At 36.2% G+C, this 27,496-nt stretch overlaps 1 protein-coding gene across 14 annotated transcripts in view; it reads left to right on the forward strand.

Moving 5' to 3' along the window:
• The window catches only part of ZNF654 (zinc finger protein 654), an 85,561-nt gene that overhangs the window by 7,997 nt on the left and 50,068 nt on the right, over window positions 1-27,496 (forward strand). For 8 of the 14 annotated variants that reach the window (XM_016941513.3, XM_024355574.3, XM_016941512.4 and 5 more), the window contains exon 2: window positions 19,205-19,350. The exons of the other annotated variants lie outside the window; for them this stretch is intronic. In XM_016941513.3, the coding sequence (XP_016797002.1) occupies window positions 19,205-19,350 (146 nt within the window). The remainder of the gene's footprint in view (window positions 1-19,204; window positions 19,351-27,496) is intronic. 14 annotated transcript variants of the gene reach the window in all.

The following is a 27,496-nucleotide window of genomic DNA, read 5'->3' on the forward strand; positions in this document are numbered from 1 at the left end:
TTGTCAGTTATATAAGGCACTGGGGATACAGTGGTAAGCAAACAGACATTGCCCAATTTTGTGTGCAGTTATAACTTTGGTAAGTGCTATGAAGAAAAGATACGCAATACTATAAATGGGAACTAATAGCTTGACTATGTATATTTGGATACCTGGGCAAGTTCTGCTCTACTGAGATCCTTTCGTTTGGTTTCATATGTTGAATTTAAGGTGCTTTTGCCTCATCCAAGGAGAGATCTTAGAGATAGCTGGACTTAACAGAAGCCAGAGCTCAAAAGGGAGGTCCGGTTATCATAGCCGTGTGGATGGTATTCGAAGTCATATGTGTGAATGAGCTCACATAGGGAGAGAAAGTAGACTAGGAAAAGGAGGACCTTAAAACTAAAGCTTGAGGAGCCTCAAAATTAAATGTCTCAGTAGGAAAGGGTGAGTCTTCAAATAAAGTTTGAGAAGGATTAAAGAGGTTTCAGAAACCCAGAGAACTGTGGTGTCACAAAAGGCAAGGAAAGAGAATGTTTTAGGATGGGGTGAATGGTAACTGGCATTGCAAACTGTTGAGATCCAATCGTTGAATTAACATGGAGTCTTGGGTGACTCTAAACAGAGCTGTTTTGGTGTAGTGATGGGATCAGTAGTCAGGTTGGAGTAGTTCCAAGAGTGGGAGGTGAAGGAATAGACAGTAAGTACACATAACCTATAAAGGAGAAGGAAAGATATGGTGGTAACTGGAGGCATTGTGGATTGAAGGTAAAATTTTCTTTTCTTTCTTTTTTTTTTTAGTAAATTGGTGTGAACTGTGTACACTTAAAATCTGGTGAGAATGATCCATTTGAAAGGAAGATACAAATCTACAAAAGAAGGGATTATCTATATTATAAGACCCCTGAAGGGGAGGAAGGACAACACTCAAAGCACAAGTGGAGGGGTGTTGCTTTATATAGGAGTTTTGTGGTAGGAGTAAAGTTCATCTATTAAGAGTACATGGAGGTGGTTGGTAGCTGATTAGAGAGGTATGTTGAATTGACCCACAGAACCATTTGAATTTGATCATTGTGAATGCAGAGTGACCATTAGTATGTACCTTTGTTCATCAGTGCTTATTTGTCTCGGTGAAGGTGTGAAAAATGAGTTACATTCATTCAGGATTAGGTGTAGACTATGATAAATCAGTTAATTAACTTTGAGAAAGAAAGGGACAGGTTCATTTTCGGGCTCCACTTGTGGCAAAACATAGCACAGAGAAGTGAAGGGAGAAGAAAAGTGGTTGTATCAGTACATATTAATAGACAGGTGCACAAAATTGTTCTGTGTACTGTGAAAATAAGTGTGCATATATAATGTCATAATAAAACATGTACAGGTTGTTAATATGTATTTCTACAACTAGAGTTTATTGACATCAACCAGTATGTTTTGGTTACTCTAAAGTTGAAATATTATAAATACTCTTCCCAGTGATTTGATGTGTGTATGTTAATGTTTTTAATATCTGAAAGCTATTATTGGAATGCTTTATATATGTATATGCTGTATATATGTATATAACTCATTTTGAATGCTTTCCATGAATCAGGGATTGTGATAAGTTGTTTACCTGTTTTAGCTCATTTAATCCACTACCCTACAAGCTATGTGCCATTATTCTCATTTTTATAGGTCAGGAAACTAAGACCAGAAGAGATGGCTTGACCACGTCCTGTACCTAGTATGTGATAATCAGACTGTAACCTAGCCAGTTTGACAGCCAAAAGCCAGCCCGTGCACTTAGCCTCTGCAGTGCAATACAATACATTGTATTGTATCTAGGAATAAGCATTTGGTATCTATTGTACCATCTATGCATATATATTTGATATATACTGTAGCTTACTAAAGCAGTTTTGATTGAGTGGAAGCAGTGGAATGGACACTGTTAAAAAGACTCAAGGCAGCAGAAACTAAAGATGTTCATAAATGTGAAACAGAAGAAAAAAATCAAATTCAATCTAGCAGAAGTTCCCCATCAGAAGTGATTCTCAGGCCAGGTGCGGTGGCTTACACCTGTAATCCCAGTACTTTGGGAGGCCGAGGCAGGTAGATTACCTGAGTCCAGGAGCTCAAGACCAGCCTGGCCAACGTGGTGAAACCCCATCTCTACTAAAAATAGAAAAATGAGTCGGGCATGGTGGTGCATGCCTGTATTCCCAGTTACTTGGGAGGCTGAGGCAGGAGAATCACTTGAACTCTGGAGGCGGAGGTTGCAGTGAGTCTAGATCGCGCCGCTGCACTTCAGCCTGGGTGACAAAGTGAGACTCTGTTTCAAAAAAAAAAGAAAGTGATTCTCAACTCTTAGTCTACCCCCCAACCCACTTGAATGGGATATGCTTAGATGAGATAGTAACAATGGCTCAGTTATAACTTTTCTTCATAGCACTTATCGAAGTTATAACTACACAAAACAGGACAATGTTTGCTTACCACTATATCCCCAGTGCCTTATATAATTGGCAAGCTTCAACATTCATATCAGGACAATGTTTGCTTACCACTATATCCCCAGTGCCTTATATAATTGGCAAGCTTCAACATTCACATCAGGACTTTTCTGTTACTTAGATGGAGAGTCTTTCAGTTATTTTTGTATTCACCACTGCTTTGGAAAGTTGACATTATAGAGTGTTAATGTACTGGACTTTAGTATCTCGTGTAATATATTACACAAATTATAGCAGTTCTCAAAATACCAAAGTTATGGTGACTGCAAACCAGTAGAAGTTATTTTATGTTTATTATCTTGTGTTTTGAAAGCAGGAGAGTATGGGATGTGTTTTAAATGTTTATCCTAAATGATTAAAGTTTGTCGGTCTCTCCATATTTAGATTTAACCTTGAATATCTGGAAATCTTACCAGTCCCAAATACAATGGATGTGTTTTTTTGGCCTTTATCTGTCGTACTGTCATTTGACAAATCTCTCAAATTACAGAATTTATTTTTAAAGTCTAAAATTTACATATATTCCATGCTCATGAGAGTATGAAGATCTCTTTTTCAGCTGATGGGAGTACAGATCACCACGACTTTTCTGGACTACAATTTACCAAGATATTAGAAACCTTAAAATAATTTGTACCTTTTGACTTAGTCATTTTTCTTATAGCATTCACTTCTGAGGAATTATAAATTTGGACACAATACTATTCTTCATAGCATTAATTATAATTAATGTAATGAATGAAAATAGGAAACCAACCAGAACTTCTAAAATAGGTGAATATCTTTTCATCTCCCATAAATTAAAATTTTATGCAGCCATAAAAAATGATCTTTTCAGTGTCCACGTAATGATTGAGGTGAAGTTTTATTTGCATTTTCTTGGTGAGCAGATCCAAATTTCTTTTTTTTTTAATCAGATTCTTTTAAGAATTTCAAAACTTGCCAAACAAATACAACCCAACAATAATTCAGACACACCAAAAAAAGTTATGAACCTTTGCTATACGCCACTGTGGCAAAGGCAACACTGCCTGTTTTTTTTTTTTTTTTTTTGCAAATCATATTGGTGTTTGCCCATTTAATTTTATATACTCTGTGATTGCTTTCATGATACAACAGCAGGGCTGAATAATTGGGTTGGAGAAAGTATGGCCCATAAGCTACTTTTTGGCCCCTTAAGAAAAAAAGTATGTCAGTTCCTGTCCTAGATTCTCGTTTATCCTTTGCAAAAACTCTGTGAAATAAGTACTGTTTTTATCGTCATTTTATGAATGATGCAGCTGAGACTCAGAGAGATTAAGCAACTACCTTAAGACACACAGCTAGAAAAGGAATCAAGATGTTAATAGTGGTTATCTGTGGGCAGTGCAATGATGGATACTTTTTTTCTCATATATTATCCAAATTTAATATAGTGAGTGTACATAACATAAAACATAATCAAGCTGAGGGAAAGATATAAAACATAGAGAGTTGTGAGAATGTTAAAACTCATTCATCGGTTCTCAATTTATTACTTTGATTTCCTGCATATCCTGTCATCCTGTGTTTATAAACTTAGAGTAGATATTCAATTTTTGCTTTCCTTCCTGGCACCTAAAACTGTATTATGCAGTTCCCCAATTCTTGATTTTATTTAAAAAGTAAGAAATTATTATCTCATTTCTTAAAAACTTCTGTATTGGGCCAGTCCTGGTGGCTCGCGGCTGTAATCCCAGCACTTTGGGAGGCCAAGGTGGGCGGATCACCTGAGGTCAGGAGTTTGAGACCAGCCTGGCCAACATGGTGAAACCCTGTCCCTACTAAAGACACAAAAATTGGCCGGGTGCAGTGGCTCACGCCTGTAATCCCAGCACTTTGGGAGGCCGAGGCGGGCGGATCACAAAGTTAGGAGATCGAGACCATCCTGGCTAACACGGTGAAACCCCATCTCTACTAAAAATACAAAAAAATTTAGCTGGGCGCGGTGGCCGGCGCCTGTAGTCCCAGCTACTTGGCAGGCTGAGGCAGGAGAATGGCGTGAACCTGGGAGGCGGAGCTTGCAGTGAGCTGAGATCGCGCCACTGCACTCCAGCCTGGGTGACAGAGCGAGACTCCATCTCAAAAACAAACAAACAAACAAACAAAAATTAGCCGGGCGTGGTGGTGGGTGCCTTTAATCTCAGCTATTCAGGAGGATGAGGCAAGAGAATCACTTGAACCCGGGAAGCAGAGGTTGCAGTGAGCTGAGATCGCACCATTGCACTCCAGCCTGGGCGACAAGAGTGAGACTCCGTCTCAAAAAAAAAATCAAAAACACTTCCGTATCAAACTTCACTTGTGGAGCCATTTTGTACTTAACTTTTAAGACTTTTTATCTTCTCTCTTATATTTTGAAGTTAACTTCAACAACTATTAAATGCTCATAACTTGTAAGTGCTCATAAAATGCTGTATTTTTCTTGTCAGACAGTACATACTTTTTCTTACTATCAATCAGTTGAATATCCTTAGATATCTTAGGCATAAATCTACATATATAAAGTACAATAATTGAGTATTGTAGAGGGTATTCCTTTAAGAAAATAATAGGTACTATGTGAAAAGCTTCATTTTAGTGATTATAGGGAATTTAAAGGAAAAACCATCCTTGCTCTAAAGGAACTGAATTATCTAGTAAGGGAGAAAAGGCATATCTAACTATTATTTCTGTCTATTATGACCCTGATCCAAACTATAGTTATCTTTCTCCTGGATTATTTTATTTCCCTGTCGCCACCTTTCCTCACTTGCAGTTTATTTTTTACACAGCAGTCAATGTGATCCTTTTAAAGGTATGAGTGAGGCCTCTTCCAAACCTTCCATACTTCTGTATCTCAGAGTCAAAGCCAAAATCCTTATAGTGTACTGCAGGGCTCCATAATCCTGCCCCATCTAGCTCTGTGACTTTTTCTTTTATTACTATACACTCACCAACACTAGTGTCTTTGCCACTCCTTGTACGTATCTGCTTCTTGGCTTTTGTTTTGTCTGCCAGAAACATGTTTCATTTGGATATTATATAGTTTGCTGTGGGATCCTGCTCAGATAGACTCTTATTAGAGAGAGAGAGGCCGTCCCTGAACACCCCATGTAAAGTAGCATCCCATCTCTAGTATTCTTTTTCCCTCTTACCTGTGTTTTATTAATATTATATTTAAAGGTACTTAACACCATCTAATATATATTCATTTACCTCTTATCCCTCCACAAAAAAATGAAAGCATCAGTGAACTTGGTACACAGTAGGCACTCTAAGGTTTGAATAAATTAATGAATAAATAAACCCTAAAATAGGGAAAGTGTGATCAGTGCCACTATTTGAATTCCTATGCACGTTCACATGGAGAGACCATTTCTGATAGAGATAATTTGGAAAATTTTAATGGATGAAATAGGATTTGACTTGACTCTTAAAAAATTGTTAGTTTTAAAATGTAGGCATGAAGAAAGGAAATAGTATGGGGTAGGTGGACATTTTAAGTAGAGGAGATAACTTGTGAAAAGATGGATGGCATGGCACATTTATGAATGGCAGTAGTTAATTGATTAGAAATATGGTTCCTAATGTGTGGATCTCCAGACCAGCAGTATGAGCATCACCTGCAAACTATTAGCAGTACAAATTATTGGCTCCACCCAGACGTACAGAATCCGGAACTGTGGGACTAGGGTCCAGCAATCTGATTGTCACATTTTCCCAATGAGTCTAATGCATGCTAAAGTTTGAGAGCCACTGGACTAGAACATAAACTCAAAAAAGAATTGGTAGATAATAAGATTGGAAAAATAGATTGAGGCTTGGCTTAGGGGTTTGAATTCTGTGGGATAATATAGCATTAAAGGCAAAGTCATGCCGTTATTAATCTTAAAATACTGTTTTAAGATACCACAGGAGGTAAAGAATGAAAGTCTACATAAAAAAAGTAAGCTATCAAAGTATCCCAGAAAAGGAATTGAGGGCCTGGCTGAATAACGGCAATGAAAATGGAGTGGCTGGAACAGTTTCAAGGAATATTATGTATAATAAAGTACTTAGCATTTTGCTAAAAGTGGAGACAAGGCACCAAAGAATTCTATGAAATTATACTGGGTTTCTAATCTAAATATCTGAGAGTATAGTGATGGTATTAACAATAAATGGTGGGAGGAATAATTAAGGTATCTAAATGAACAGTATAGTTTTGGTTCTATTGGGTTTGAAGAGTTAGTGCATTCTTCTTAAAAAAAGGAAGAATAAAAATTGTTAATCAGTAGCTACAATGTACATTTTTATTAATCTTGAGTATATTTATCCCTATTTAAGAAGAGAGCAGTGGATTTTCTAGTACCTTATGGTAAATATAAAACTCATAATTTATTTTCTCCTTTTAGTAATGTCTCAGTACTTAAGAGTATACGGCTTTTTAAGAGAGGCAGTTTCTGTGTTTGAGAAAGCTAATTAACCTGTGATCGTTTTTTAGTTTAAAATTTCCTTTCCAGTTTTAATTTGAGGTTTTAATTTGAGCTTTGGTACAGGGGATCAAATGTCCACAAAAATAAGAATCTACCAGATTTGATCTTTTGTCTCCCATTTTTGAGTTCACAAAGAAAAATTAAAGTCTAGAGTCTAAAGACATTAAGATCCCAAATTCTTCCCCTTCTAGAGTATTACTTAATCAGAGCCAGTGGGTTTCTCATGTGCCCTTGTGATTTAGAGATGGGTATTTTTCAGGAGCTGCAGCTTGGGTTTTCTTCCTCTGATTGGGAGTGGCTTCTTTTAGCCCTCTAAAGGAGAATTCTTTAACTTCCAGGCTCTTTTTGTATCTTACTTTTTTTTTTTTTTTGAGACTGAGTCTTGCTTTATCGCCCAGGCTGGAGTGCAGTGGCTTGATCTCAGCTCACTGTAATCTCTGCCTCCTGGGTTGAAGCAATTCTCCTGCCTCAACCTCCCAAGTAGCTGGGATTACAGGCATCTGCCTCCATGCCTGGCTAATTTTTATATTTTTAGTAGAGACAGGATTTCACCATGTTGGCCAGGCTGGCCTTGAACTCCTGACCTCAAGTGATCTGCCTGCCTCGGCCTTCCAAAGTGCTGGATTATAAGTGTGAGCCACCGCGCCCGGCCTGTGTCTTACTTTCTTAAGAGTCTTGAAGATCAGTAGGGCAAACGTTTATTACTGCACCCAACCCAATACCCATTAAATTTAGAAATATACTAATATTTCTGTCAACTATACTATGTACTAAATTCAGGGAATTACTTTTGCCAGTAAAAATTAGTGATATCAGAAGGACGATGGATGTACAGAAAACAGGATACCAAGTGAATTTTGGTTTAAACTTCACCAGGCTCACCAGTGTGCCAGTTAGTTGTGCCAACTGCCAGTGTCCATAACTTGTGCTTATATTTTACTAGGAAAACTGATCAAGTGGTTAATTGTGCTACTGTCTGTTTGCCATATTTTGTGGAGGGTGCTCTTACCCTGACCATTTCCTCCTTCCTGAAAGTAGTATCCTAATTTCTGTCTTTTTGCAAAGTTTACAAATTTCCATGGACGGTAGCCCCAGGTACCTCATCTTAATTGATGTTTCCTACTTTATATTTCCATCATATTAAAAGCTTTTAATTTCTATTTCTTCTGTGTTTTCCTGGTACTCCTTGTGCTGAACTAAGTGTGGAATCTGTTGAGTGGCACCACTTCTACTAGCTGTTATAAAGAGCATATCACTTACTTGTAGTTTGTAAAGCTTCAAGCATAGTCATTTCCTTGCAGCCTCCACAACCTGTGTTCTGCTCTTGCATCTGTATTTCTCTAGCCCCAAACATGTGCCAAGGCATTTTTAGTCTTGTGCTACCTGGGCTGTTGCCATGCCCCCTGAAAGTTTTAGGCCTATCATAAAAACACTCTTTTTGTGCCCTCATATTTGTATTATTTGGATAATAACCATGGAACAGGTACCTAAAGTGGAACTACTTTTGTGTTTCTGAAGTCTGTGCTTTTAGGAGCCCAGTAAAGACAATATCTCTTCTGCTGCTTGCTCTTTTAGACCTTTTCTTTGCTCTGCTTTTAATTATTCTAGGCCTTGCATAATTTGTTCTACTTTATTGGCAGAATAAACATTCCTTTTTGTCACATTTCTTTCAGCAATAGTAGGATATGTCATTTCAGATAAGCAGCTGGTTTTTGTGTTTGTTTACATTTGAGCCTGTTATTAAATTTGCCTCGCCTATCTTCCTTTTCTTTTCTCTTGGTTTTTTTGTTCCTTCAGTTATCTCTTGTAGTGTCTTCCGTAATGTTAGAGAAGGAAAATCAAGGAGTTCCAAGTGCATCAAAAAGCATTCAATATCAAGCAAATTTTGCTCACTCCCGTATCTGACTTAAGAAAAAAATCTTACCAGCACAACATCAAACCCAAGACTGACCTCTTAACTTTGTTTCTCTTCAGCATAGCTTTTCCCATTTACTTCCCTGAGACCTAACTTTGACTTTCTGGAGCACTTTTCTTTATGGCACCATGCCATACTGTATGTTGTCGTTTGTGGTAACTATTCACCTGAAATGCTTCAGATATTTTAAGGTAATCTCCCTGCTTTTTAATTTATCAAATCTGTACAGATTTTATATTACTTGTATAGTAGTCTCAGTCTTCAAGGTGTGGTTTTTCAGTTGCTTTTATTATAGACTTTCTGCCTTTTAAAAAGCAAGCTTTTGCCATATTGCCATAGTTGGATCTCCAGTCTGGTTCACTCTTGACATTTCCATCCCATAGTTACCTTCTGTCCCTCAGTTAGGTACTTTTGTAACCAGTCACCCTTCCTTTATTATGAGTAACATCTATAATGTTTTTTCCCCAATTTCATCTTTTAAGTACAGTTACTTCTGATATATATCTCCTTTTTCTTTTTTGATATCTGTCTAGTCTAGCCTCTAAGAGTGAACTTTTATTCCTAAGGAAGTCCCTCTTTTCTTTAATCTTAATCAGTATGCCCTCCTTTTATTTTTCTTTAATTCTTCCACTGTTAATTGTGAGTGCATCATCTGTTTTGTTTTGTTTTGTTTTAAACAAATTTAGTTCTTGAAACCGAGCATACCTCATCCTAGAGTTGGTGTTTGTTCATCCCTTATTTTAATTTGATCTTCATGTACTTCTTGTGCGTATATTTTGGGGTTCCCTTGTCCATGCACCAATTTTAATATTTATGAAGGAAGCATTTAATATATTACTCTCAGCTCTGATTTTGGAATCAGATGAAAAATTGGCAGAGATCAAAATTCATCTAAAGCCTTTAAAATGACCTACTATTCATAAGAGGAAAGTTGGATCTTTAGGCAGATACCTAAGCTGCCACATGGAGGACTCTGACCTGCCTCAAAGGTGGTGCAAGTAGATAACTCAAGAGGGATATGAGAACCAGACCAATACATTAACCTTGGCCAGGAGCTGATAGACTCATATTAGTACTGTTGATTTTACTTCCCTGGAGTAAAATAATTTTAGGGAAGGAGGAAAATCATCCTCTCACTGGTATTTTTTGAGATAGAGTAAGTTCTTATTTTATAAACAGGAATGTAGAGGAAAAGAGAAAATGTTTGCCCCAAACTTACCATGTCCAGAATTTGGGAAGAAGATAAAAATATAAGAATCAGAATAGAAGGAGGAGGATTGTGAATGAATTTTTGTTGTTTAGCCTTCTCAACTCATCTCTGTTTCACTCACCAATATAGGCAGTGTGCTTTCCATTTCTTTGCCCTGGCTTATGTTGGTAGTTACAAAAAAGAGAAAAAGTTACAGACTTAAATTTTTTTTTTTTTTTTTTTTTTTGAGACGGAGGCTCACTCTGTCGCCCAGGCTGGAGTGCAGTGGCGCGATCTCGGCTCACTGCAAGCTGCGCCCCCGGGTTCACTCCACTCTCCTGCCTCAGCCTCCCGAGGAGGTGGGACTACAGACGCCTGCCACCACGCCCAGCTAATTTTTTGTGATTTTTTTTAGTAGAGACGGGGTTTCCCTGTGTATGGGGAATCATTGTTCTTCATTTAATTTATGAAATATACCTATGAAAAACTTGCATTTGTGGGAATGTCAGAAAAATTATACTGCTTCTGAGATAGGGAAACCTTTTCAAAATAACCCATAGGAAAGATAAATGAAACATGCTGTAATACTTACTATTTTTATATAAACTGACAGAATGCAATTTAACAGAATATTTTAAAAACTGAAGAAGTCACAATTGATTTTAAATATTAATGTCAAATATCTTGGTTCAAAGAGTTATTTACTGTGTGTTTAATGGAAATCATTTCTCAAAACCAAGGTTGTTTTTTAGTGTAGAAGTAATTCTGTATACTCTGTGTTGTAGCTTCACTGTATTTCATGAGTCACCAAAGCCCCTTGTTTTGTATATATGTTGAATTTTAGGTGACTATTATGAATGTAAATAAAACTACTTCATAGGTTGAATTCCTTTGTGAAATGTTGTGAAATTTCTTTGTATCTAATATAAAACATGCTTAATATTTTAATTCTGGAATCCCTATATTAGCAAGTATAATACTCTTTACATTTCAAACTATTGTGAATATCGGACTGATTTCTTTGTTAAACTAGTTAGTAGGGTTTTGATATATATTCTTTCCTCTTGGATGGAATTAATTCCTATAACATTATTTAATTTCATTCCTTCTTGCGCATGTTCATTATCTTCTATTAAATCAACTGGTATGAATGAAGGGGGTAGACCCTCTGCTTTGCATAGAAAAATAAAACTACTTCATTTTATTTTTGGAACTTCTAACAAGGTGAATGATTTTCAAATTGGTAACTAAATGTGGTTAAACGTATTAAAGCCCAAAACAGGTAGGGAAAGCTGGTAGGGTATTTTTAAATAAATTTAAATCTCATCCCAGGATACTGGGGTAGGGGGTGGGACAGGAAGCACTTTAAGATTTGAAGATACAAATAACTGAAGAGATGCTGTTAGTTTAGATAGGGGCAAATATTCTGTTTTCCAAAAAGGTAGGTTATGGGAACAGATGGCCACTAAAAGTAGTATAATGTTGAGCAAAATTATTGAATGGTTAGAAAAGGAGCTCTTCATCTCTAGCCATCACTATTGGTTCATTAAATCAGGTCATTCCAAATTTTTGTTTCTACTTTAAAAAAATGGATTACTGGTAATGGATATGAGAGATATGACAGACTCATCATATATGGATTTCAGCATGGTTTTGTATACAGAATTTCTCATGGTATTCTTATAGATAGATAGGGAGATGGGGATGGATTAGTATTACTAACTGACTTAACACTGTTGACTAAAGAATACTGATTAATGGTTCTAAGGATAGCTAAGGAACTGAACTTGGTTCTATTATAAATTCTCTGTGAATTTTTTTTTGTATACAACTTTGATGATAAAAAACTAACTTTTCAGATTTATAGGTGACACAAACTGGGAGGAAAAGCTAATGTATTGGCTAAAAAGTCAGTGTTGAACGTTTGGGCTGAAACTAAGAATGGGAAAAGTGAGAGGATTAACGTACAGTTATACCGTAAAAAATCAACTATAAAAAGTTATTGGATCTATATGAAAAAGAGCATTTTTGCTGACTCAACCTAAAGTAACTTCAGGCTATATTAATATTATCATCGAGTCAAAAACAGGGAGATGATAGTCCAACTAATTCTGACTAGAGTTGACTGAAGTCTTATGTTCCATATTGGGAGCTGTGTTTTGTTTAAGAGGAACATCCACATTTTGGAGCACAAACAGATATGCTAATGAGAACTGAAAATTTTGTAGACTATGGAGAAATAGTTAAAAATGGATGAAAGGATAGCAGATATTTAATCTAGGAAGAGACTATAATAAAGATGTATGTGATAGCTGCCTTATAATATTTGATGGGACATTGCATGTTTTGTTTATATAATTTTAAAACTTCAAACTGGAACTGATAGATGGATGTCACATCTATCTATTTTTGTTTCATAATGAAGAATTTTCTAATAAAGATATCTGTAAAGTTAAGTAAATTGTCATTTGAGATTGTGAATTACCCATCAGTAACAGTATTCATGTTGGTTAACTCTCTGGGAGTGATACTGTAATGGGTATTTTTGCTCTGGTTGGTAGGTTGGACTAGATAATCTTCAAGATTCCTTTTAACAATATGATTGTATGGAATATTAATATTTAGAGATGCTTACTCCATTTTCCATTTTGAAAAGATTCTGTCTTATTACATTTACAGAACCTATCAAATACATTAATGTTGTATAAATATCAACTTTTAAGGAGTAGTGAGTTGAACAGTGTGCTTTACTAAGCCCCCAGAAATACCAGGTTTTAGGTTGCTTGCTACTGTAGATTATGTTCTTTGCAGATTTCACACAAGTTTTAACTTAGAATGTATTTCTAAACCATTTTGGTGTTTTTTTTTAAAACATGACTTTTAGATTTCCATTACATGATTATACTGATAGAAAAGGTCAAATTGACAAGTGACTCTTTTTTTTTCCAAACAATTTATCTTTTTCATTCTCCAGGGAGAATTGTAAAAACAGTGAATCTTCAGGTATCTGTTCAGGCATGTAGCATTTTATTTATATTGCTGTATGTAGGATATGCATTGTTTGTCAGATGAACATCGAACTAAATAGCTGAAACTCAGCAGTCGTTTTCAGATTTTATTTAGGAGTGAACTGTTTGCTTGCTAAAAGTGAGTAAAATTTGTTGTAATTAATCATACTTGGAAACAAATAATGAACCAGTTCATACTGATGTAATGAAATTGTCACTAAAGCAAGCTCAATTTTGTTGTTTTCTTTTCTTAAAACAAGGTGCACTAGTAATGGTGCACTTTATATCTGTACTGTCTTTATATCTGATAGCTCTTGTTTGTTACATGCCAGGAATTATCCTATATTTTAATATATGTCTTATTTAAATTTTCAATAGGCCTGTGATTAAAGTGATATTAAATTCATTTTATAGGTAATTTAGAATAGAAGTTTAATGATTTTGCTAAGGTTACCAGCTAATAAGTGACAGAGCTGGAATTCAAACCTAGGTCTGTCTGCTTCCAAAGCCTATACTCTTTCCATTCTGCTGCCAATTTACCTGCTTTATTTTTCCATCTGACTCTTAACCATAATACCTACAGGCAAGGGCAAATCTTGAGGTGCAAATAGGTAATAAAGTAGAAAAAGTAAATGTAGAAATCTGCTTATGTTATCAAATAACATCCAGAAAATCTATAACAACATTGAAATTTGAGGGAAAAGGTTGGAACAGACAGATTTGTTTTTAAATTTTTTAAAACTGAACTAATTTTAGACTTACAGAATGCAGTACAGCTATCAAGAACAGGAAAGTAACATTGGTACAATAGTCACAAAATTGTAGACCTTTTCAAATTTTTCCACTAATGTTCTTTTCCCATTCCAGGATGTTATCCGTGATCTCACGTTGTATTTAGTTGTTTCTCCTTAGTCTCTTCCAGCCTGTAACAGTTCCTCATCCTTTCCTTGTCTTTGCTTGCCATTTTTGAAGAGCACTGATCAGTTATTAATATTTTGTAGAATATCCCTCAGTTTGGGTTTGTCTGATGTTTGTTTTCTCGTGATGGGAATCAATCTATGCATTTTTGGCAGAAGTGCCACAAAAATGGCATTGTGTCTTTCTCAATGTATTGTTATGAAGAGATTCATGATGATAATGTATTTTATTATATAGTTCACAGGTGATATTTACCTTGATGGCTTTAAGTTTATGTATGTGGGGGTTTTCCACTGTAATGTTACTGTCTTTATATCTGTACTGTCTTTATATCTGTTGATAAATGTCTTGGGGGAGATACCTTGAGACTGCAAATCCTGCTTCTCCTCAAATTTTCACTCACTATGAGCATCGATGCATGGATGTTGTCTGCAACATTTGTCATTGTGGTGTCTGCCTAATGGTGCTTCTCTGTTTGTCTTTTTCCTTCTTTCACTGTAAGAAACAGCTGTCTCATTGCTAACATTTATTTAATTATTTGTATCAATATGGACTTACATATATTTAATTTATTGTATGGATTAAAGTCCAATGCTATCATTATTTTGTTGTTCAAGTTGTGCCAGCTTTAGCCTTTAGGAGCTCCTTCAGGTTGGCTTCCATATTCTCATATCCTGTTGTTTTTCACAGCATTTCTCTACTTTCTGGCACCACAACATGTTCCAGGCTCATCTTGTGTTTTCCCTGTTCCACCTCTGGAATCAACTGCTTTGTTCCTTTTATTGGAGAATGGTATTTAGAGGCCAAGATTTGGGCACTAAGTGTGTTTACTGTTACCGTAGAGTCATTGCTTCTAGGATCTCTCAATGGATAGCTAGGAAATACTTTTATATATACAACTACATTACAAATGAATAACATAAGCATACTGAAGGGGTTAAGACTAACCTAGTGTGTTTTAAAACATTTTAGGTATTTAGAAAATTAGCAAACTTATCAATGCACAGATTGTATTAGTCTGCGTTCAACAAATTCATACAGGAGTGTATCACAGCCATTCTTTGACGCCCCTAAAATGGAGGGTAATTGTGACACGTCTTCTGGTTTGTTAATCAATTTTTTTTTTTTTTGAGATGGAGTCTCGCTTTGTTGCCAGGCTGGAGTGCAGTGGTGCAATCTCGGCTCACTGCAACCTCTGCCTCCCGGGTTCAAGTGATTCTCCTGCCTCAGCCTCCCAAGTAGCTAGGACTACAGGCGCGTGCCACCACGCCCAGCTAATTTTTGTATTTTTAGTAGTGACGGGGTTTCACCATGTTGGCTAGGATGGTCTCGATCTCTTGACCTTGTGATCAGCCCGCCTCGGCCTCCCAAAGTGTTGGGATTACAGGCGTGAGCCACCACACCTAGCCTGTGAATCAGATTTTAAAAGTGGCTGGATTTGCTGTAAACAAATGATGAACTTAATATTAGTGAACAGCTTGAATGACACCTATGAACTGTGAGGTGTTTGAGGTAATGAAAGTTGATGACAATGGGAGTCTTCAAGGAGGAAAGAATAATACGGACGTGAATAGCCAACTAATAGAAATAAAGACATGCTTGATGCTGTGTTATTGATCTAGTCTGTTAATAGGGGTTTAGATATGAAGATCATTGTTTGCTCAGTGACAAACTAATGTTTGGTAGTTTTCTTTGTTACATTACAAAAAAGGAGAGCTCAATTAAGAAACAGATACTCATATTTTAGTTGATCACTTTATGTGTTTAAATAGTTGTGTATTACTTAGGCTGCCATAGGAAAATGCTTGGTGGCTTAAACAACAGAAATTTATTTTCTCACAGTTCTGGAGGCTGGAAGTCCCAGATCAGGATGCCAGCGTGGTCATGTTCTGGTGAGGGCTCTTTTCATGGCTTGCAGATGACCTGTGTGCTCACATGGCCATTCTTTGGTGCATGTGCATAGAGAAAGAGAGAGGTCTTTCCGCCTCCTTCTCCTTTTCCTCCCTCCCCCTCCTCACTCCTCCTCCCTCCTCCTCCCTCTTCCTCCCTCTTCTTCCCTCTTCTTCCTCACTCTTCCTCCTCCTCACCACCAATCCTACTGGAATAGGACTTCACCTTTATGACCTCATTTAAACTTAATTACTTCCTCAAAGCCCTGTCTTCAAATACAGTCCCATCGGGGGGTTAGGGCTTCAACAAATGAACTTTAGGAGGACAAAATTCAGTCCTTAACAATTTAGATGATATATTTTAGTGTTCCTAAATGATTTAATGTAATTTTAACTTAATAGTTTTATGTTGTTTACATTTTGACAGTTTTGACTGATGAGTCTTATTCTCACATTAATTTACCTTGGTTAATTAAGATATGACATTTTATAGTATATACTATATCCCATTTAGAGCAGAGTATATGCTCTTGAAAGTGCTGCTGGATTATTAGAATAGTCTAACATCTTTCTTTGGCATCAGCTTTGTCCTCTTCAACTCCCTTTATATCATAGCATGCTTCTGGCCTTGGCTATTGCTTCTGTCATCAGTGTTCCTATAATTTCTGTAAATATTCACTACAGTAATGTTTGTTATGCTCTTCAAAATGAGAAAAGGGTTTCCACGATCCATAAAAGATTGCTGGCCTTAATCTTCTGCTTCTTAGACCATTTTCTTTAAAAGTTTAGAACTGTAGTAAGAGTGGGTTTTTAAGATCCAGGAAAACACTATTCTTATTTGTTTGTAGCAGCTTCAGCGTTATCCTGGCCACCATTATGTTAATGGCAACCTACTAGAATACCAAAAAAGAAAAAAAGTGAAAGATGTGGTGCTTACTGCCTTGTGGCCTTGTAGAACACACAGATTAGCTGAGTGCGTATGACAGCACTCACAGCATAGGAGAAAAATTTCATTTTAATAGGACAATGTAATGTACTTATTTTATATATATAGAGAGAGAGAGAGAGAAAATATTTCAAAGAGAAATAGTGTTGAAATAGTGTTATAATGAATTACAGTGCCTGACATGACATTAAACAATGTAAAACGGTATCTAAATTTCAGTTGATTTTGTTTATGTCCCTTTCAGGGTATTGTAGCAAACCTAATGGAGGTGTTGCCCACAAGGACTTTTATTGTGTTAGGTTTGGTAATGCATTGGTAGCTGAACCTGGATGAATGAAGGAAGCTATAATGAGAACAGAACCTGAGAAAGTAGAAAGCTTCTCTTCTAAGGAGATAAACGCAACCCATAAATAGGGAGCAGATAAGGTTGCAAGTAAACATGGACTGGGAACAAGAAAAATGTGAGGCTGTCGGGTACCTATTTTTTATGTGGCACCGGAGTAGGGGTTTGGTAACCAGAGAAAGGCAATAAAGCTGGTCAAAGACTTCAGGGAAGAGAAAATTTAGAGCCAGGGAACCAGTGTTTTTTCTAACATTCCTCTTTTTTAGTCTGTAGTGATGACCGCATAGTTAGTAGTAGTTTTTACTTTCCAGCTAGTGAGAACTGCAAGAGCCAGACGAGATACAAGTTCAGAGACAATCTCCTTTAGCTTTTCTTTTTTATCTGTATGTGTTCCCAGAAACATTGGAAAGATGTGAGAGTACCTGGTACTGCCATTTGGAATTGTCAAGAACTGTGAAGAGTGAGATTTTATCCAAGTTTGCCTGCCACAGTTTTACAGGTGCTGGCAATTACACGAAACTCTTGAGTCAGAGATAATGGACTTTATTAATCATAACACAGCAAGCAGCATGAGTTTCGTGTTTATGATGATGCCCCTTGCTACCTCAAGTCTCATACAGTTGACATGGTAGCCCAAGTGGATGCTACACTTAGTAGGTTTTCATCACAGTTGAGGAACCTCAAGTTTAAGGAACGCTAATCTTTTATAATGGTCTACAAGCACATCTGCCTGACCTCTGCCCTAGAGGGAGAAAATATCTTTATTATACTGGCTATAAACAGGTTCTCTGCTCTGGAGGGAGACAACATTTCTGTTTTTCAAGGCTGCTTCCTATAAATATCTTTGAAAAGATAAAGTCAGCTAGGACTTTTTGAAAAATTGTAGAAATGTGAGAGACCCATGGAAAATTGTCTCCCAGTAGGAAGTGATTAGTGTGAAAAGTCTTTTGGGCTCTGAGTGTTCTTTGCTTTTGTATTCTAGTTTTCTTAGCTTATGTATCAGGAGTCAGCAAACTTTTTCTGTAAAAGGACAGACATTAAATATTTAAGGCTTTGTAAGCCATATTCTTTCTGTCACAACTACTGAACTCAGTTGTTGTAGCAGGAAAGCAGCCACAGACAATACATAAATGGATGAACCTGGTTGTGTTCCAATAAAACTTTATTTATAGATATTGAAATTTGAATTTCATGTAATTTTCACATATCACAAAGTGATTTTTTTTTCCAACCACTTAAAAATGTAAAATCACTTTTACCTCATGGATGTACAAAAACAAGTGGCAGGCCAAATCAGGCGTGCAGGCAGTAGTTTTAGATGATGGATTTTGTTAATATAATATATTGTTTTAATACAGCATTCTTGCAACATAGCAATTGATGCTTCTAAAATGTTTTCTCATAAATTACCCCAATTTGGCTTCAGAGAGCATTGTCATCTCCATTTTATGGTAAGGAAACTAATGCATTGAGAAGGAAGATGACCTGTTGACCTACCCAGATTCATAAAACTAGTTAAGTGACAGAGCCAAGACTGACTGTATTCTGGACTCTTTTCCCCATAGTATGTACAGGTTAAATATTCATAATCAGTATCATGTCATATATCTTTTGTTGTCAGAATATTCATTTATTGCCAGAATGCTTAGAGTCTTATAAATAATAATGATAATAATAATGCATGATCGTTTCTAATTTTCTTTATTACTATATTCTACTCTCCAGCTATTTTAATATTGAATAATTGTTATTTTCACAAAAGCTGGATATAGGAGGTAAAGGGCATTAGTTAACAAAATTTGGTAAAACATTGGTAGTTGAATAGTACAGACATTCATACACTATATTTTCCATCTTTTCAAAGATAATAATTGATTTTATTTTCAGATGTATATCGTCAAAATAAACAGTATAGAAGATCCCTCCCTCCAGTCACCTGTGTTCATGCCGATCTAATATTTTAATTTATCCAGTAACTTTTATGCAAATTTTTAAACTCGAGATGTTGAGAACATTTTCTATAGTAATGTCTGGATTGCTTCCCTGTCAGGTGGTTGAAGATTATGCTGGAAGATGGCAGGTCCCTTTGCCACAGCTTCAGGTTCTTCAGACTGCCCTTTGTTGTTTTACAACAGCCAGTGCATCATTCCCAGATGAATGTGAGCACGTACAATATGTTTTGAGTAGCCTTGCTGTGTAAGTACTTTTTACTTCTTATAAATGCATTATTTTTCTTGATGTGTTTGAGAATTTGTTTTTGATAATTTCTTCTGAAGAAGAAACCTTTCCTAAAGTATTCCCTCAAAAAGAAATGTTTATTTTTTCACTGAAGTATTCAGGTTTAATTTTGAACATGTAACCATAATTTTACTTTAAGTTTTAATAGTTAAATGGAATTTTGATATACAGATTCTTCTAGTTACTACAAGCACTTTACTTTCCTTTTTAATTCTCCAGATTGCCTTGGGAAGCTCTAATGGTAAGTCCCAGAATACAGCAGTTTAGGCTATGATAGTTACCAGAGAGACCTTAAATCAGGTCAGAAAGAGGTTAGGAAAATCCTGTTTGTTTGTTTTGTTGTTTTGTTCTTTTTGAGAAGGAGTCTCGCTCTGTCGCCCAGGCTGGAGTGCAGTGGCGCTGTCTCATCTCACTGCAAGCTCCGCCTCCTGGGTTCACGCCATTCTCCTGCCTCAGCCTCCCGAGTAGCTGGGACTACAGGCGCCTGCCACCACGCCTGGCTAATTTTTTGTATTTTTAGTAGAGACAGGGTTTCACCATGTTAGCCAGGATGGTCTCGATCTCCTGACCTCGTGATCTGCCTACCTTGGCCTCCCAAAGTGCTGGGATTACAGGCTTGAGCCACTGTGCCCAGCCCATTGTTTTGTTTTTTTGAGACAGAGTCTCTCTGTCACCCAGGCCGGAGTGCAGTGGTGTGATCTTGGTTCACCGCAACCTCTACCTCCCAGGTTCAAGTGATTCTCTTGCCTCAGCCCCAGAGTACTTGGGACCACAGGTGTGCACCACCATGCCCGGATAATTTTTGTATTTTTAGTAGAGACAGGGTTTCACCGTGTTGGCCAGGCTGGTCTTGAACTCCTGACAGGTGATCTGCCCACCTTGGCCTTCCAAAGTGCTGGGATTACAGGCGTGAGCCACCACACCTGGCTGAAAATCCTGGTTTTAAAAAATGCTTATAGAGAACTTCAAATTAAAGATTAAAAACTGAACATTTGTGATTATGCCTTCTGCCCTCCTAAGAACCCACTAAAATTATAGTAAAGAAGTAAAAGAGAGAAGAGAATGAAAATAAATAGAGAAAGATTATCAGTGAATGAACGATTTCTACAGTTTTCTGGGGGACAGAAAGCAGATAGAGGAATGGTCATTGAAACACAGCGGAGCAAGTCACAGCTTCATCTGTTATTTATTTATACCTCAAATTGTACTCACACCACAACAGTGGCTTATAAAAACACTTATCATTACAAATTGCAATAGAAAATATCAGAGTATGTCTCATAGGATAAGTATTATTATGTGAAACATTTATTTAGGGGAGAATGCAGATAAATTAATTACAATTTTTTAATGTAGTTCAATCACCAGGCCTTACGGACAGGTTGGGGTGGGGAAACAGCATTAGAGGTTGAGTATCCCTAATCTGATAATCCAAAATCTGACATCTGAAATGCTCCAAAATTCGAAACTCTTTGAGTGCTAACATGATACTCAAAGGAAACGCTCACTGGAACGTTACAGATTTCAGATTTCTGGATTAGGGGTGCTCAATCAGTAAGTATAAATACAAATACTACAAAATCCAAAACCTGAAACATTTCTAATTCTGAGCATTTCAGATAAGGGACACTCAACCTATACTACTTTTTTATTTCCTCTATATAAATTAAATAACCTTGGAGCAATGACCTTTGCATTCTGGCATTTACAGATTTCTCAGTGAGACTACTAGCTAATTACTTAATTACGCTAAAGAAAAATTCATCAGTCAAGAAACTCCAGACTCATGCTCATAGGGCTCCCAATTATTTACATATGGCCTGGTTTTTACATATTAATGAATATCTAAGAATCATCAGATATTTAAAAATGCCTTCAATATGAAAAAATGCAATGAAAAAGTGAAAAATAATTTTGAAAGAAAGTGTTAATGTTGAAAATAAAAATGAAATATAAAATCTATAATTAGCATTTTTAGAGAGAATTGAGAAGTTACGTACAACATTAAAAACATCAGTATCATGCTGTGTGAAAGGAATAATGAGATATGAAAAATGAATTTGAAATTAAGAAAATATGATGGTTAAAATTTAAAGTTCTGTAGGAAGGTTGGAAGATGTAAAGCTGAAGAAGAAATCCAGAATGTAAAACAAAACCAAAGAGAAATTTAAATGTGTGTGTGTGTGTACACTGTGTGTCTTTAAAAATGGATTTGTATATATTTAAAATTGTAGGAGGGAAAGAGTTTAGAATATATTATTTAGATTTGTAAGAGTGAGGCAGTTTAAAAAAAAACCTTTATTTATTTATTTATTTATTTATGTACGTACGTATGGAAGGATGGAGTCTGGCTCTGTCGCCTAGGCTGGAGTACAGTGGCATGATCTCGGCTCACTGCAACCTACATCTCCTGGGTTCAAGCAATTCTCCTGCCTCAGCCTCCCAAGTAGCTGGGATGACAGGCACCCGCCACCATGCCTGGCTAATTTTTGTATTTTTAGTAGAGATGGGATTTCACCATGTTGGCCAGGCTGGTTTTGAACTCCTGACCTCAGATGATCTGCCCACCTCAGGCTCCCAAAGTGCTGGGATTACAGGCATGAGCTACCACGCCTGACCTAAAAAAAAACTGTATTAAAAAAATTATATTTATTTTGTGATGCCGGAAGGAATATGTGAATTTATTTGTATTTGAACTTTTTGATTATACCTGGCAAGTCTTACTCAAGCTTACGTATTAAAAAAAAAAAAAAAAAGGCCGGGTGTGGTGGCTCACGCCTGTAATCCCAGCACTTTGGGAGGCCGAGGCGGGTGGATCACAAGGTCAAGAGATCGAGACCATCCTGGCCAACATGGTGAAACCCTGTCTCTACTAAAAATACAAAAAATTAGCCAGGCGTGGTGGCAAGCGCCTGTAATCCCAGCTACTTGGGAGGCTGAGGCAGAAGAATCACTTGAACCCAGGAGGCGGAGGTTGCAGTGAGCCAAGATCATGCCATTGCACTCTAGCCTGGGCAAAAAGAGCAAAACTCTGTTTAAAAAAAAAAAAAAAAAATGTTTTATTAGATAACTAAGCCATAGAAAAGCAAGAACTGGGACTAGTTTCAGGATTTTCTGAATCTAGAGAATAAAATAAACCGTTGCTAGATGAGCTAATGTCATCTAGAAACTGTTTCTTTCCATCTTTCCTCTTTGGGCTTTATTCTTTCGGGGCTGTTGACAGTTCTAGGATTAAGCTCACTTTATTAACCAAGGAGGAAGAAACCCCTTCTGCCTACTACAGATCCCAAAAATATCTTGAGAAGAACTCTGGTCAGACCTGAGTTATGTTCCTACTGCTTAGATTAATCACTGTGTTGAGAATGTCATAAGATTTTGGGCTAGTCCATGGCTAGGGAAAAGGAGAATAAGTCATGCGCTGCATAAAGATGTTTCATATGAGATGGTGGTACCATGAGATTATAATGGAGCTGAAAAATTCCTATTGCCTAGTGAAGTCATAGCTGCCATAATGTAGTGCAACACATTATTCATGCTTGTGGTGATGCTGGTGTAAACAAACCTACGGCTCTGCCAGTTATATAAAAGTATAGCACATAGAATTATACATATAATACATAATACTTGACAGTGATAATTAATGATTTATGTATATGCTCTACTTTTTATTGTTATTTTAGAGTGTACCCCTTCTACCTATTAAAAAAAGGTTAACTGTAAAACAGCCACAGGCAGGTTCTTCTGAAGGCATTCCAGAAAAAGACATTGTTATCATATAAGGTAACAGCTTCATGCATGTTATTGCCCCTGAAGAACTTCCATTGTGACAAGATTTGGAGGTGAAAGAAAATTATATTGATGACCCCGATTCTATGTAGAACTAGGCTGATCAGTATGTGACTTAGTTTTTAACAACAACAAGAAAAATGTAAAATACAAAAATGAAAAAATTTTTAAAAATGGAAAAAATTTAAAGAATAAGGATATAAAGAGAAAATATTTTTATACAGCTGTACAAATGTGTGTTTTGAGCTAAATGTTACAAAATAGTCAAAAAGTTAAAAATAAAAAGTTTATAAAGGTTATAATAAGGTTAATTTATTATTAAAGAAAAAATTTTTTATAAGCGTGGTATAGCCTACATATACAGTGTTTATATTTCTACATTAGTGTGTAGTCATGTCATAGGTCTTTACATTCATTCACCATTTACTCACTGACACACCTATAACAACATCATTCTTGCAACTCCATTCATGGTAAGTGCCCTGTACACATAAACAGCTTTTATCTTTTACACCAGGGGTGTCCAATCTTATGGCTTCCCTGGCCACATTGGAAGAATAGGGATTGTCTTGGCCCATACATAAAATACAGTAACACTGACGACATCTGATAAGCTAAGAAAAAAAAATTGCAAAAAGATTACGTAATGTTTTAAGAAAGTTTACGAATTTGTGTTGGGCCTCATTCAAAGCCATCTTGGGCTGCATGCAGGCTGCGAGTTGCACAAGCTTGTTTTATGCTGTATTTTTACTTACTTTTGTCTGTTTAGATACACAAATACTATTGTTACAGTTGCCTATGGTATTCAGTACGGTAACATGCTATACAGGTTTGTAGCCCAGGTGTGTAGTAGACTATACCATTTAGCTTTGTGTATGTACATTCAGTGATGTTCACACAAGGACAAAATCACCTAATGATGCATTTCTCAGAACATATCCCCGTCGTTAAGCAACATAATGACTGTACTATGTTGGCTGCCCCATCAGAACCACAGAAGTGTTGGAGAGAGGAGCAATTTCCTTAAAGAACTGGCTACGTAGACAAAAATAATAAAAAATAATAAATAATCACACTACAAGGAAAATGTTTACATTATTTTGCAGATTACCAAAACTGTTTCAGTTATTCTCTACTGATTTTTGAGGAAAATATGTATTAAAATAAATTATTCGTAAGGAAGAAGTATTACTGTTTCAGTGCCTATTGGAATTTTTTCCCTCTTTCATCTATATAATCTTTGTTAACTTTAGTGTTATGTGAAAATTCTTATACAACTTTCAAAAGTTCTTTGGTTTAAAATGTCATTTATTGACTTCTCTTGCATTGCCTGCTAGCTGATATGGTTTCACTGTGTCCCCACCCAAATCTCATCTTGAATTGTAGCTTCCATAATCTCCACATGTCATGGAAGGGACCCAATGGGAGGTAATTGAATCATGGGGTCGGGTTTTTCCTGTGCTGTTCTCATGATAGTGAATAAGTCTCATGAGATCTGATGGTTTTATAAAGGACAGTTCCCCTGTACATGCTCTCTTGCCTGCCGCCATGTAAGACATGCCTTTGTTCCTCCTTCGCCTTCTGCTGTGATTGTGAGGCCTCCTCAGCCATGTAGAACTGTGAGTCCATTAAACCTCTTTTTCTTCATAAATGACCCAGTCTCGGGTATTTCTTCATAGCAGTATGAAAATGGACTAAAACACTAGCTTTTCTACTACTGCCCATGTAAAAAATAATGTGTTAAGCAGAAGCAAATCTTATCTAAGATATTCAATGTAAGGCAAAAGAAATATGTTATCTTGATGACTTACTAAATAGTAAGATTTCTTAGAAGGAAAACTTTTTGCATTATTTGTATTTACTTTACAGATAAGTTAATTATATTTTCCATACCAGAAGAAAAATGGGGAAATAGCAACATGTTGGTCCTACTAAAAGAGTAGTAAATCTACAATAGTATGTTATTTTATTTAAATATTTAATCAAAAAATTTTTCTAACAATTACTGCATAATTATTTGGTCATTTATTCTGTAAAGCTCTGCTTGCTTCTAGGGATAAAATAGAATATAAGATAGACAAATTCTCATTCTCAAAGATGTTACAGAGCTAAGAGATATTATATTAAACAAGCAGTTATACTTTTATATAATTGTAGTTAGGAGAGAATTACAGAATGCAATGAGAGGGCATAACAGGGACTTGACCTGTCTTGGAGGTCAGTAAAAATGTGCTGGGTGAGCTAACTTGCTGTACTCTGAAGGAATGACAGGAATAACTTAGATGAAGGAGCAGAAGAGCCTCTTAGGGATGGCAAACAGAATGTTAAAGGCACCTGGATATTAACAGATTTCAATATATTTATTATCTGTTTTTACAGTTCTTTTGATTTACATCATGACTTTAAATTTTTTATTTGCTTGACATATGAAGTTTATTAAATAATGTTATAAAATAATTTAAGGAGATTATGTCTTTTATATATGTATAACATTTACAAATAAAATATGTTATATGGAAAAATTGTAAGTTACTATATTCTCTGGCAGTATTGTCTGGTATATATGTCCACCTTAATAAAAGCCTTTATCTACTTTGTAATTATACGTATGTATTGATCTGCCTTCTATCAGCTGGGACACTCGAAAATTAGAGTTTTGCTAGTGTTGTCTACAGGGAAGGAAAGTGGATTCTGCTTTTATTTATACTTGAGTGTTATTTCAGGTGTTACAGAAATAAAAAGTCATGTAGTGAATTGTCTTAAATCAGCTAATTATAATTCTGTCTAACTTTACCTGGGTTGACTATCCTTATAAGATGTATTTTCTGAAGAAACAGAGATTTTGCTTTGTGCATATGGACCTCAAATTCATTCTTTTTAGATAAGAAAACTGAAGCCTGAAAAGTTGGGGGACTTTTGCAAATTGAGTTAATTAAGTTCTTACTGTTTTTTTCCTTTTGCCTTGTTTTAGATTGGTTAAATACTGATTCCTAAGTTAAGTTTCACAGGTGAAACAAAGCCAAACACCCTGAAACTAAGTGGACTTTCAGGCAGAAAATATAGACTTTATAAGTTTTACATAAAAGAAAAGCAAATTGTAATGCTGCCTTCACAGCCTCCTTTTACCCAACAGAAAGTAAATGTTCATAGATTTCAGCATTCCAGGTAGAGGTGAGTTATGGGACAGCAGGCATTTGCCTGACAGCCACTAGGTCCACAAGAATCACTGGAGGAAGAACTAGTTCAGCTAGTTGTATATGGTGTGTGCACTGGCAAAGACTAAATGGTGTATTGGCAAGCTGTCTAAGAGAAAAGACCAAAGGGTCTTGTCTTCATGGAGCTAAGTGGGTATAATCAGTCTCTTATTTTGAGTGGCTAGATCTTCTTGGACTAGACTACACATGTAATGTTAGATCACTGATCCTTTCTGATTATGTTGCTAAATTGTACTGTATTTCATACAGCATTTATGCCTAGCCTAACTTCAGTCTCTACTCTATAATCAAGTTTTACTTGATTGCATTTATAATTTAAGTCTAGGCTTTCAACTTAGGAAATGACTTGGAAATAAAGGAAGAAAGGCTAATTATAAAGGTACATTTGTTTTTTGCGGGGGCTGGGCCCCACAAAAGGTGTTTGTCTTGTAGGTCCCAATGAGTATTGCCCATCTCCACAGCATCTAGTACTCTTACTCCTGACTCTTTATATTGACGAACAATTATTCAACACCTTAACCAATTTTGTATCTATTGTCTTCACTAATCATTTGTGACATGTGGACTTAGTCATTTGAGAGAAAAATCTAGGTCGTCTAGCCTTCTATTTCTTTGTCTTCTCTGAGGAAGAGATAATATTCTTTTTTTTTTTTTGAGGCAGTTGGTGGTCTCAATTCTTTTCTCTTACTAAACTTCATGAGATGGTTTTGTTCTTCCCTATTACACTAGAATATTTTGTTTATAGGATTTGTTGTAGCTAAAGTCAATATTAAAAAACTCTTAGTGCATTTGTTTGTATTGGCCATCGTTAGAAACTTAGTATTGCATTTGGTCTTAGTTGTGACTAGCATCTTTTCCCCGGTAATTTTGGTCTTTATTGCTCCTTTTATTGATTTTGGAGTAAAGTGGTTGGGACTATAGTTGTTTTATGAGCAAAGAGATAGATTACTAATTGGTATATTTGTGTTGGTAGGGATGGAAAGTGATCAGGGGAAAAGAAATACCCTGTTCCCACCCACATTAGTATTTATATCAGAATCTAGAGGGCTGTAGATGTGTAGTTTTGGAAAATGGTATTTATTGTTTTTCTATTCTAAAGGAAG

Source organism: Pan troglodytes, chromosome 2 (assembly GCF_028858775.2).
Source record: "Pan troglodytes isolate AG18354 chromosome 2, NHGRI_mPanTro3-v2.0_pri, whole genome shotgun sequence".
Classification (NCBI taxonomy): Eukaryota; Metazoa; Chordata; class Mammalia; order Primates; family Hominidae; genus Pan; species Pan troglodytes.